Source organism: Physeter macrocephalus, chromosome 11 (genome assembly GCF_002837175.3).
Source record: "Physeter macrocephalus isolate SW-GA chromosome 11, ASM283717v5, whole genome shotgun sequence".
Classification (NCBI taxonomy): domain Eukaryota; kingdom Metazoa; phylum Chordata; class Mammalia; order Artiodactyla; family Physeteridae; genus Physeter; species Physeter macrocephalus.
The window spans coordinates 51,802,475-51,815,565 of NC_041224.1; the positions used below are offsets into that span (position 1 = coordinate 51,802,475).

General features: G+C 36.6%; 1 protein-coding gene across 3 annotated transcripts in view; it reads right to left on the minus strand.

Annotated features, from left to right (window-relative positions):
• Nucleotides 1-2,404: 2,404 nt before the first annotated feature.
• Nucleotides 2,405-13,091, minus strand: part of ADAM10 (ADAM metallopeptidase domain 10) — a 111,370-nt gene continuing 100,683 nt past the window's right edge. For all 3 annotated transcript variants that reach the window (XM_007115884.4, XM_007115883.4, XM_007115885.4), the window contains 2 exons: nt 6,386-6,512; nt 2,405-4,656 (listed from right to left, as the gene is read on the minus strand). In XM_007115884.4, coding sequence (XP_007115946.1) covers nt 4,562-4,656; nt 6,386-6,512 — 222 coding nt within the window. In that variant the 3' untranslated portion in view covers nt 2,405-4,561. The remainder of the gene's footprint in view (nt 4,657-6,385; nt 6,513-13,091) is intronic.

Sequence of the window (13,091 nt, forward strand, 5' to 3'; positions counted from 1 at the left end):
CGGAAAAAAGTCTTAAAGACTATATCCCAAAATGTTAACAAGGCAAACTGGGCAGTTCTCATGTTTCCACTGGCTGGTTTAGGATTTGGCTACTTCTCCATCTGCTTTCCAGTCTCCAAAATGTTGTTCTTGTACTCTTCTCTTTGATATTCCTTATCCTTATTGGATATGCTGTTTTCTTTCCCCAATCACTATGATTTTAGCAGAGATTTTAGGAAAGAGCAGAGGCTAATAAATATTTTGCTCAACCCTCCATTTTTACCTAGTATCATGTTGCTTTTCATAGGAGAGAACAGATACTCTGAAGAGCTTATCAATTACAAAATATATGAATTTCTACGGAAAATAGTGCATACATGTATATACCTAAGACACACAAACAATACAGTAGTACAGAATACAAGGGTTCACTTGTATCCTAATAATGTAAAGGGTTGGATACAGAAATGATAGTGGAAAAACTAAACTGGTAATAAACAGAAAAAGTGATTCAAATGGAAATTGTTTTCAATCAAGAACATAAAACCAGAAATGCTGAAACTGAAGCTGAGCTCTGTGGGGCAAACTAATTATCCTTTTTGTTACTTAGAAGTCAAAAGTGCTTTTCAGGAAACTACAATTTCTTGCGACTTTAGTGACTTCTCTAGAGAAAAACTGGCAGCTGCTTTTAAACTATATCCAACTTGCTCTCTAGTTTTGGGAGACCTTGACTTTTTAAATCTGGATAAAGAACATCACTTCTTATACCCTTGAAGATGGGCTGTCCAGTTTTGTAATGGACTTACTACACTGACCCTCTTGTACTTTCGATTAGAAATACTTAGGAAATTAAAAGCCTTCCCAAGCACAAGCACCCACAATTGCACAGCTGCCAAGGACACTAATCTAATCCCATCTTTGGAGAAATAATAATCATTAGGTATTAAAATGTACAGACCACAGGGACAGAAATAAGAACTAGAGAGGAGTTTGCTCAATTTGGAGAAATCTTCAGTTTTCACTAGTCTGTGAATATAACAAAAATTTAGTACCTCAAAGCACAAACTCCTGCGCTTCCCTGGTGGCACAGTGGTTGGGGGTCCGCCTGCCGGTGCAGGGGATGCGGGTTTGTGCCCCGGTCCGGGAGGATCCCACGGGCCGCTGAGCGGCTGGGCCCGTGGGCCATGGCCGCTGGGCCTGCACGTCCGGAGCCTGTGCTCCACGACGGGAGAGGCCACAGTGGTGAGAGGCCCGCGTACCACAAAAAACAAAACAAAACAGAACAAAACAAAAAAAACACAAACTGCTGAAGACACCTCAGAAAACAAGACCGATCAGATAAAGCTGCCATTCCCTAAAAGAAGTCCTTCCCAAAACTGTATGATATTGCCTGACACTATGGAGAACACTAGTCCAGAAACTGTAATAATTTATTCTATTGCTGATTTAATCTAAACAAAATTTAAATATTCAATTGTAAGTAAAAATAATAAATTTGCAATCATCTGAATCAATATTGATGGTTTCATAAACAAACATAATTAAACATAATCTACATTTTGAGGTTTCTAAATTAAAGTAACTAAAAAGTATCGCATATTTTTACTCATTTAACAAATACTACTTATTTAAGCTGGCCTCAATATATTTAAAAAATAACTAAATAACTTGGGTTTGGGGCAGATTGTTCTGTACAGGGCACCACTCTGGGCTTACAATTCTTTTTCTAGGTAAGACTGAAAGGTCAAAGTCTCTTCTTATTTGCTATGAATTTGACAAAGCAGGAAAACGTGGCTCAAATTTTTAAAATACACTTATCATCAAACTAGACATATATATATATATATATATTTTTTTTTTGCATTACGCGGGCCTCTCACTGTTATGGCCTCTCCCGTTGTGGGGCACAGGCTCCGGAAGCGCAGGCTCAGCAGCCACGGCTCACAGGCCCAGCCGCTCCGTGGCATGTGGGATCTTCCCGGACCAGGGCACGAACCCGTGGCTCCCTGCATCGGCAGGCGGACTCTCAACCACTGCACCACCAGGGAAGCCCCAAACTAGACATTTTTTAAAAATGAGGTACTTAGCATTTAAAACTTTGCAAAATATATATAAGACCACAGTTTCCAAAATGACTCAGCTCTTCTGCTAAGACAGACACGTTTAAGCCTTTGAATATTGATTAGAAATAATGTAAAGCAGTTGAGACTAAATGTTTTTCAAATGTTCATTGTGTGTAGAAAGAGCTATCTCACCATAAAATTTTTACATGAAGTCTTAATTAGGAATAAAGATATCTGTACTTGTGTGGGAAGAGACCATCCTTTCTGCTTAACAATCTCTTTCTTTTAGTAAGGAAAAGTTGCCTTGCGGGAAGCTTCTTTTGATAGTTCTCAGAGTTCAAAGAGTATGAAACCTTCAAGACGATTTCATCAAGTCTATTTATTAATGCATTTCAAGTTTCAAAAAACCTTACATCTTTGCACAATACTTTATTTTTTGCAATTTTTAGTAAAAATTTCCAAAGTGAACAAAAAGATACTGTATAAAACACAGTGGACATTAAACTGACAGTAGTATTAGATCTCATTTGTCTTTATCCTTTTGTTTTACCACATCTTGATTTGCAGTGGAAAGAGTTCAGTGCACGCATCTCTTTTCAGAAAACATTTAACTTAGACTCAAAATAAAATAGGGCAGTATGTACCTGCCAAAACCCTACCACAGGATAACATTACAAGCAAAAAATGTACATGTTCCAAAGTCTACCACACTCAAGAAGTTACTAATAACTCTTGCAGAGTAAAAGTCACCATTTTAGAAATGCAAACCCACTTCCAACCTTTGCACAGTCCGAAAACAAAGGCATTTAAATGATTTAAAAGCAATTACATATATATCTACCTACTTGTTTGTTTAGAATTATTTATAGTCTATCTGGGGTTTCATGTACAAAATTCGTCTCTAAATCATGTACAAAAAGCTGTATTTTGAAAAAAGTCACCACGTACTGTACAAGTTTACAAGGAAGAGATCCCATTATTTTCTCTAGCATTTTTGGCCTTGCTGGCTTGCGTCACATTATGAGAATGATTGTGTAAACCTTATACTCTTAAGAAAAAAAGGAAAAAAATAAAAAAATAAAAGCCAAACACAAATCTTTTCAACTTTCCCTAAATTTGCCTCCTATGTGAAGCCAGGAAAATCATAGCTGTTTACTTCTAATTTAAGTGATGTAGCTGGAAAACAGAAGCAATAAATATGTCACAAGCTTAAAGTTTTTTTGCAATGCCCCCTTCCATTCCTGCATAGCAATAAGCCTGTTAATACATTAAATGCTTTTGCCTTCTTTCTTTAAAAAGCCCATTATTTACACCTGTTTACAAAATAAATTTGGAATGGGACATTGTGCTGTTTCACCTTCATTGCAGTTAAAATATTTTAGGGAAAAAAAATGTCAGAAGGCCTAGCTACAATTTTAACTACTTACTGGTTGAGCAAATCACTCTTCTTTAGTGGTTACCAATGATCAGTGATGATATGCTGAAAACACTGTTCAAATATTTTGATAAAATAGAGACACAGCTTTTCTTTTCCGTATCAGACAAAACCAAAAACGTAATTAGCATACAAATAAGAGGCTGCAAATAAAAAGAATCATTTCACTGACATAATTGCTACCAAACATGAATAAAATTTCACCTATCAATTCAAAAATGGAATTGAATTAGAAAGTTTAAAATAAGTAAGCGGAAATCAGACATTTACGTAAAGAACTAAGCCTGAAGTAGTAGTATGCTGCATATGTCCAGTTTGCACTTAACTGTGTTCTTCAGCATCGTCACTCTTGTGCTCTTAGCAGCCATTTGATAAAACAAAATGAATATCAGAACCAACTCCATCATAAGGAAAAGGTAAACTGATTCTCGTTTCAAAACTGCCTGTGTAAAGCATTACAGAATCCTGGACCACTGAATACCACTGTTCTCTGTTATCCTGAGTATGTCAATTAAACAGTAATTTTTCATTAAGAGCGGAAAAATTTTATAATACAAAGAAACATCCATATTGCAATTTCTGTTTACAATTGCACACAGAAGTACAGTGTACGTAAGAAATACATGTCTGCATATAACAAGGTATGTACATTGGCAAGTGATGTCTCCAATGTTGAGGTGGTCGAGCCTCCTAGCCTTGATTGGCAGTTGAAAAAAATATATATATTTCAATTTGTGATAAAAGTTTATCGAGAGCCAAGTTTGCCTGCAAGTGAAGAAAATGCAGCAACGAAGAACAGGGAACATGGGGCACATAATAATATTCTAAGACTTTGTGCCATTAGGTTAAAAATATCTGTCCATAAGAAAATTGGGTTCCTTTTTCACATCCCACCCCCAAATTGGAATTTTCAGGCTTTAAAATTTAAGTAATTCCACCTGATCTGAGGATATGATCTCTTGCCATTTTTTTCTTCAACTGTTATTTGTGAGGGTTTAGTTTGGGGATGATGATTTAATAGGTTTCTCTTTGGAGTGAAGTTTTCCCATTGTAGGCACTAGGAAGAACCAAGGCAAAAGCTGAGTTAACGTCTCATGTGTCCCATCTGATAACTCTCCCGGGGCCTCTGACGCTGGGGTTGCTGAATGGGCTGGGGAGGTCTCCTCCTCTTTAAAGTGCCTGAGTCACAAACAAAAGCAAGAGAGATTTACCAAGAGCTTTTCAATCTTTAAAAACAAAGCTGCCATTTCAGTAAAAAAAAAAAGGAGAAAAGAAAAAGAAAAAAGGTTCTAGATCATCATTGTCCAAAACAAATATAATATGAGCCGTATATGTAAGTTTCTATTTTCTGGTAACCACAATGAAAAAAGTTAAAGAGAAACAGGTAAAATAATTTAAATAATATTTTTATTTCATTTAACCCAATGTAGTCAAAATATTATCATTTTAAGATGTAATCAATATAAAGAATCATTAATGAAATATTTCATTTTTAAAATACTAAGTCTTCAGAGTCTGTATGTATTTTATATTTACAATACATCTCAATTGAGACTAGCCACATTTCAAGTGCTTAACAGCTAAAACTACTAGATTACTATGGGTCTGAGGATAGACTCCATGAGGAAGAAACTGCTGGTGTCTTCGAGCAAATGACTTAGCCTCTCTGAAACTCAGATGACTAACGAGTCTGTAAAATAGGGATAATAACTAACTCAGATAGTCTATTGTGAGGATTATATGATAATTCATGTAAAAGTGCTCAACATTTTTTGTGAGGTTCAATAAACAACAGTTAAGAGCTGGAAAATGCTTAAAATGAAATTAAGTAAAAGAATTGCATCATTAAATGAGGCCATAATTGGTAATGTATCTAAAAAGTGTCACTTGGCCCTTGGAAATCCCTAAGAAACTGAAATCAGTTCCAGAGTGCTAACGTGCGAATTTACAAAAAGCAATGACATCAAAATCAAATTTCCTCTGATTCCCACCGAGATACTGTCCCAGCATGACCACTGACCTCTCTTGCCTTAAGATAGGTAAATATAGGGGAACAACTGAGGGAAAATGGAGAAAATTATAAGAAACCCCTAGTTGTAAACAACTTTGTGTAGGGCAGTGGATCTGGCCTGAGGCAAGAGGCTTCAATGAGAAGTGAGTGGGAGGCAGGAGAGGGAACTACTGCCATTTACCTGGGGCCTTGGGACAGTGTTGTCCCACACCTACTTTGCAGGTGTCCTGAGGGGAGCGTGGAAGTGACACCTACCTTGGGGAGGGGGTGGGAGAGACGGGTGGGGCCTAAGCAACCCAGAGCAGTCGCTTCCTTACCCTCCTTCTCCAAATCCCTGGGGCTCGTCTAAAGAGGGTATCTCCTCCCAGCCCTGTCTCCCTGAGAGGTAAAGGGTGGTGGAGACAAAACCTTAGGAGTTGTTTTCAGAGATGGAGAATAACTATGGTTGTTTGGTGACTGAAGCCTCTACTCTAAGACTCTCCCACAGACTAGGACTTGTATTTCCCCATAAGCATCATCCCTAGGGAAAATGACTTTACGTGCCAGAAAATATTTCAAGAGCATGAATGTTAAAAACCATAACTGAAGCATAGCTATTAGAATAGAAAGAACAATCATTTAAAAGTAGTCTATCATAATAAAACCAAGAAGGGAAGATTTCTGGATTTTTTTTAAAAGGATATATTAGCATTAAATCGGCAGCCATAAGTTAGACTGGGTTGATAAAAAAACAACAACAACAAAAAACACACACTTAAAAATCAACTACATAATTCATCCAGTAATCCCATTCTCAAGGAGAAAGTATTATATATTAGTTACTGAAGACTCATTTATAATTCAGTTCTACTTGCTAAATGGTTCTGAGTAATAAAAATATTGCTCAAATTGTCTTACCTGGAAGAGGTTTAGGAGGAGGCAACTTTGGATTACTACTTGGAGTATGAACACTGCATATCTTAATAAAACCGGCCATTAACATGATCAGGGCAATTCCCATAAGTAGTACTGCCCACCAATAAGCCTAGAAATAAACAGATTTTTTCACTGAAAAAACTATAAAATATTTTAGAATATTTTATATTATATAAAATACGCAATAGGATATATTACATTTTAATTTTTAAAGAACATCTGTTCATTGGGAGTTGTAGATATCATATAAAAGCACATATATATTAATCTCTTTAAATAAAAAAAAGTACAAAGGAGAAAACAAAAATCACCCATAATTTCACTTCCTAGAGGAAACCACTCAATCTTATTTTCATTTCAGTCTCTTTTCTATATAACTATGTTTGTCATACTCACAGAAAAACACACGTGCAAAACTGGGGTCATCCTGCATATAGTTTATATTGCATTTTCCCATGTTACTAAATATTTTCTGATTGAAATACTTCCTTCCTTTCTTTTGCCTGTTACTCTTACAGATTTTGCTTTTTATACTATCCAGTGACTTAGAAGGTATATAACTTGCTTTAAATTCTACTAGATAGATTTTTAAAATATTCTTTAACCTATATTTTTTTCTAATCATCAAAGCTAAGACTGAAATTCTATCTTTTTTGAGGCCCCTCTTTCCTGTTTCTCTATTTCATTTGGAACTTGAGTCCCAGACTACTGTTATTAAATTATTCCTATACAATGTGTATCTTAGTTTTCATTATATATATATAATATCTATTACATATATATTCACTTATTTAAAGGTTAACTGTCTTCTTTAATATGAAAAGTGGAAGGATACACACATTCTAGAAGCAGGTAAAGTTTACCTCTAAGAAGGTACTAAAAAATTTCATTTCCAACTTAAATCATATTAAATCAATTAGCCAAACAAAAAACCTTCAAAAACTACTGACATAATCTTATTTATAGAAAAATTACTGTTGCCATTCTTAATAAATCTATTTTGCAATTCAAAATATTCAATTTTTGTCTTAAGATAGCATGTACTAATAAACATCATATAAAATAGTAACAACTAGAAAACTATGAACCTTATATATTGGCTTACACAGATTGTTATACTACATATATAGTTATTGCTAATTATTGCCAATAAAACTCCTATTTAAGAAGCGCTTCTCGGATCTGGGGCCTTAAAACAAGCAGGCTACTACTTCTATACTGTTTTCTTTATCCAGCAGTGACAATATAATTAAAGAAACAGAAGCTGAAATAAAAATGAATGTTGTGGTAAAATACCCCAAGCCACTTTCCCCATGTGGGCATAAAGCCTTTCATATATATATATATATATATATATATATATATAAACATATCAATTTAAGTTTGAAAGAATCCCAAACTTATAGAGAAGTTCCAAGTACAGTACAAAGAAGTTTGTAAAATCTGGAACCATCTGAGAGTAAACTGCTACCATGATGTCCTGTTACACTTGAACAATTCAGCATAGAGTTCCTGCAACTTAAGGGGGTTTTCCTAGATAATCACAACAAAATCAGGAAATTGGCATTGTTACATCACTACCATTTAATCCTCAGACCTCCTCATTCAAGTTTTGCCATATGTCCCAATACCATCCGATTCAGAACTGTGCTGCATTTACCAGCTGTGTTTCTTTAGTCTCCTGCAATCTGGAAACAATCCACAGTCTTTCCTTAGCTTATATAACTCGACACTTTTGAAGATTACAGGTCAGTTATTTTGCATTGGAATGTCCCTCAAGTGGGGTTTCTGAGATGTTTCTTTATTATTAGATTCAGGTCATATCTCTTTAGTAAGAATATCTCAGAAGTGATGCTGTATTCTTCTCATTGCATCCAACCCAGGTGACACATGACTTTGATCTCATTACTAAGGACGTTAACTGGATCACTTGATCAAGGTGTTAACTGCCAAACTTTACCAAAAAGATACTCTTCTCTTTTGTAGTCAATGAGTATTTTGTACGGACATAATTTAGAACTATATAAATATTCTATTCTTCATAAAACTTTCAATTTATCCATTTATTTATTCCCTCATGATCTCCTATTTTCCTTAATGGGTTATAATCCATTACTATCATTATTGTGTCTTTTGGGCATGTCCTCACATTCTTTGAGCACTTCAGCCGGCACAAGGAGTTCCAGGTTCATCTTGTTCTTTCCCTGCCCCAGCACTGGAATCAGTCATTTCTCCAAGGAGCCCTAGTTCCTTTTAAAACTGCCCCTCCTAAGTAGACACCCCCCTCACAATACTTGTACTCTGACATCCCAAGCCAGTCACCCCTCCACAGGGTACAAAGGGCACCCTGCCCTGTGCCAGTACAGCTCCCCTCACCAAGCATGGATGCCTTGCTTGGCCTCACCTAATTGCCTTTAGGAATGAAGTGTTCAAGAAAGGAGAGAGCAAGGGGGGATGCAAGTCAGCCTTACTGCCGAAAGATTTATCTTTAAAGAGAAGCTACGGATCTGAATTTTTACATGAAATCTGTTTTTAAATGCTAACAACTCATTCAAAATTTCTAAAAACAACAGGTAGACCATACAAGACACATTTGCCGGGCTGAATCTGGCTTGGAAACCACAGCTTACAATCTACTCTTCAGAAGCCATTTCTTGCATCCTACTGAGATTGCCAGATAGTTTTCTAAAACTTTCTTTCGGTTTCTGTAGAAAATAATTTTCAGAGCACTGCTCCTCTCTGTGAGTCTTTAGGATAATATTCCCTTTCCCTTGTTAAATAAATTTCCCACAGGCTCCTGTTGTTTTTCCTGTTTTATTCATCCTCAAATAACAGACATGCTATTTATCAAAAAAAAGACAGGGTTTAAGTCCTGTCCTCAGTCTGTCAACTCAAGCGCTAGCTGATTCCTCTTTTCATTTCTGCCTACTGTCACATGCAGAACTATATGCACAGCTTTTGTCGTGTTCCAAGCATCCAGAGGCCTTTTAAATGTGGCATTCAATGAAGTTAAGACCTTCTTCTACCTTTCCTGTCTGCAACTCTGACACTCTGACCCAGTAAAATCATTAAGAACCAAAATCACCAGCTTGTACTGCTACAAGTACTCTTCCTGCTCTATACCAGTGGTTCTCAACCTTGGCTACACATTAGAATCGCCTGGAAACTCAGATACCTGGACTAAATCCCAGACTCCAGTAGGGTGGGGGTGGGATCCTGACATCAGCAGTTTTGTTAAAGCTGCCACATGATTCCACCATGCAGCCAAGACTGAGAACTACCGGTCTCTACCAAGGGTCAGCAAACTTTTTCTATAAAGAGCCAAACAACTAACATTTTAGGCTTTGTGGGCCATGTGGTCCTGGTCAAAACAATTCATTTCTGCCACTGTAGTACAAAAGCAGCCATAGATAAGACACAACACAGGTGAATGTGGTTGTGTTCCAGTAAAACATTACTTACAATTCAGTGTTCTGGTGGAGGGCCCAGGGAACTGCATTTTAAACAAGCAAGCCCATGACTAGGATGCAGATGAGTGCTTCTTACTCAGTGTACACATGCTGGCATTGTGGTACAGGACCATTTTGAGCAATGCAGGAAGTTTAGCATACATGGCCCTCATCCATCAAATGCCAGTAGAGTCCCTCAGTTACTCTGACAACTGTTGTATATTTCCAAATACCCTCTGGAAAGGCAGTATCACCTCTAATGTGATCCATTTTATAAGCACAAAGGGTCAAGGGTCTTCCTACCTTCCTACCTTCCGGCTGGTGGGCTAGTTCTGTTACGGGAGATGCCCTTCCATTTCTGACGTTCATTATATTCTCTAACACATTTCCTTCCTTCTAGTCTTCCCTGATGAAAACCATCTTCCACGTGGTCATCAGTGTTACAACTACTTAAAACACAGAACTGTCATTTCTCTATGTAAAACCCTTCTTCAAAAGCTTCCCACCAAAGATCCCAAGATAAATCATTAAGTGGGAGAGAGAAAAAACACAAAACCAGAGCACACAATGAATTGCGGCCCAGTAAATATATGATTCCACTTGTCTTTTAAAAATATATTTTCTTGTAAAAATACAGTTTCTGAAAAATATATAAGAAACTCGTCTTGAGAGGACTGGGCTCCAGGGAAAAAAGGTGGCTTACTTTTCAACATATTACTTTGTCAATTAAAAAAAAAAAAAAGGATAATCACACTTTTCAAAAGGATAAAAGTGAAAAAAATTTTTATTTAAAATATTTCTTATGTCTGTGACTATTTCAGCTGCTCTCTCTTCATAAAACATCCACCTGTCCCTCTACTTCTACTAGTCCTTAAGAACTTAGCTTTGGTATCACATCCTTAAAGAAGCCTTCTCCAAATAGGTTCTCCTATTTCCTGTGAAAACAAGATGCAGAACTGAAAATATGTTTCTATGTGCTTATCTTCTCTATCCCAAACTGGACTGCAAGCTTTTTGAATTTATATTCTATAAACTCAGTATCTACTCTACCAAAAAGTACCTGTTGGACTAGTTATTACACGTGAGTCATTACTCCAAATACTGACTTATCAAAACACTTCTCATTTATATTTATTATATCTAGATTGCACATTTATTATATCTAGATTGCACGCACACACAAATAATGCAAAAGGCTCTTACAACAGAGGACCTAAAAATTATGGTTTGACACCTCTTCTAATACCAGTTTTTCAGTACCTATACAGTTTTAAATAGAGATGCAAGTAGTATGGCAGTAACAAAAGCAGACTGGAGGGAGGAAGCCTGAATTTAATAGTGGTTATAACTTTGTAGAAAACAAAGGTCAAAAGAACCGAGTCCCAGCTGAGGTCAACAGACATTTACGAAAATGTGGCACCCAGGTCCTTGAGAATTTCCAGTCCCTTCTAGCAGTGTTCCTGGTCTTCCTCTAAAATCTTCCAGGTAACTATATACCTCAAAAGCCCAAAGCGGAGATGTTTTCGTGACAATGATAGTAGCTCTCAGAAATAGAATATCGCAGTGGATAGAAGATAGCAAGGAAAAAACCAAACAAAACAATAGCGCATTTGAGAGTGTTAGTAAATATGGTCACCTTTGGTAGCGAAGATTTTTTTTAATGCCCCCTTCAAAAGAGAATTATCAGAGAGTGGTAAATGCTAAATCACATGTTTTCTCATATACTATAAAATCTGGAAAAAGAATACCAACCAGGCTAATAAGTGCAATATATGTGTTTCATCTCAGAAAAGAGATCACAGTTTGTCCACCTGTTAAGAGTCTGAAATAAAAGAGAGCTGTCATTCATTCAACAAGCATTTAATGAATGTAAATTACGAGTCAAGCTCTTGTCTTTCATAGATACAAGGGTGGTAAGTGAAATTAACGAGACAAAGAGAAGACATCCAAAAGTTTAAAAAACAGCTTAGAAATTAACAAGTACTAAATCAAGTCTGAGAAAATAATTCTACATAAGAAACAGATAGATGATGTTCAATACATCCACTTATATGGCCAAAAGAACACAAAGTAGAAAAATTAAGTAAAAATGACAAAAATGAAAGGTCAAAATTTGCCAGTCTAATTTATTATGTTCTAATTACAAGTTTTTTATTTAATAATCTAAATAAACAAAAAGGACCTATAGGATAACAAAACAAATAAAACAGGTTTCACCCAAAAAACTGTGAGGGGGAAGGGGCAAGACAAGCCATCAAGTCTCTTCAGACATACGATAATCTTAGCTTTAAAGATCTCTAGAAAAAGTTAATCATATAATCCTTTAGGTGAATTTCCAGTGTTAACAACTCTCAGTCACAGCAAACACGCTCTAGACTTCCGGGTAGTCACAAGACCATGTGGGTGGGACCCACAGTCCCTTGTCAGGATACTGATTATGCCATCCTGCAGGGGCAGAAAGCTTCCCTTCATCCTTCAGAAGATACCATTGTCTGGACTCTGACTAAATGTTCTTTTATCTTTCAACACTCCACGCACCACCCCTCTGGAAAGCAACTGGCTACTAATCTTGTTACTTTATACTCAGCCTGGGCAAGCAGGTTAAAATATCACTGAGAGATACCTGAAAACATTACAACTTCAAAGTTAGGATAATATGTATGATTTTTTCTTTTCCATATAAATTATGACATAGTTATCTGCTTCATTCATCTAGCAAACACATACTAACTCCTTATCATATGCTAAGCCCTGTGACAATAATGCATTTTTGTTATTAACGTTTCGGTAGTGATATCTATGAGGCCTCTTCTACTAGGCAACAAAGGACTCTGGAGGTCCACAACCACCTTCCATTTTCAACATAGCAGGAAGACAAAGTAGAAAATTTCTGTTACAAGTCTTTTAAAAAGGAGTCATTACACTGCAGAGACTGTAAAAATGGTTCCCAAACTTTAGCATGCACCACCACATACCGACCAGGGGTCCACGTGGGACCTGATCATTTGCATTTTTATCAAGTTCCCAGGTACTGCTGATGCTGCTGGTCAGGGGACTACACTTTGAGATCCACTGGTCTAGATTAAGGCTTGGCAGACACTTCCTATCAAAGGCCAGACAAATATTTTAGGCTTTATGGGGCCAGGCAGTCTCTGCTGCAACTATTCAAAGTGCAAAAGCAGCCATAAGCAATATATAACTGAATGGGCATGGCCATGTTCTGATAAATCACTACTTAT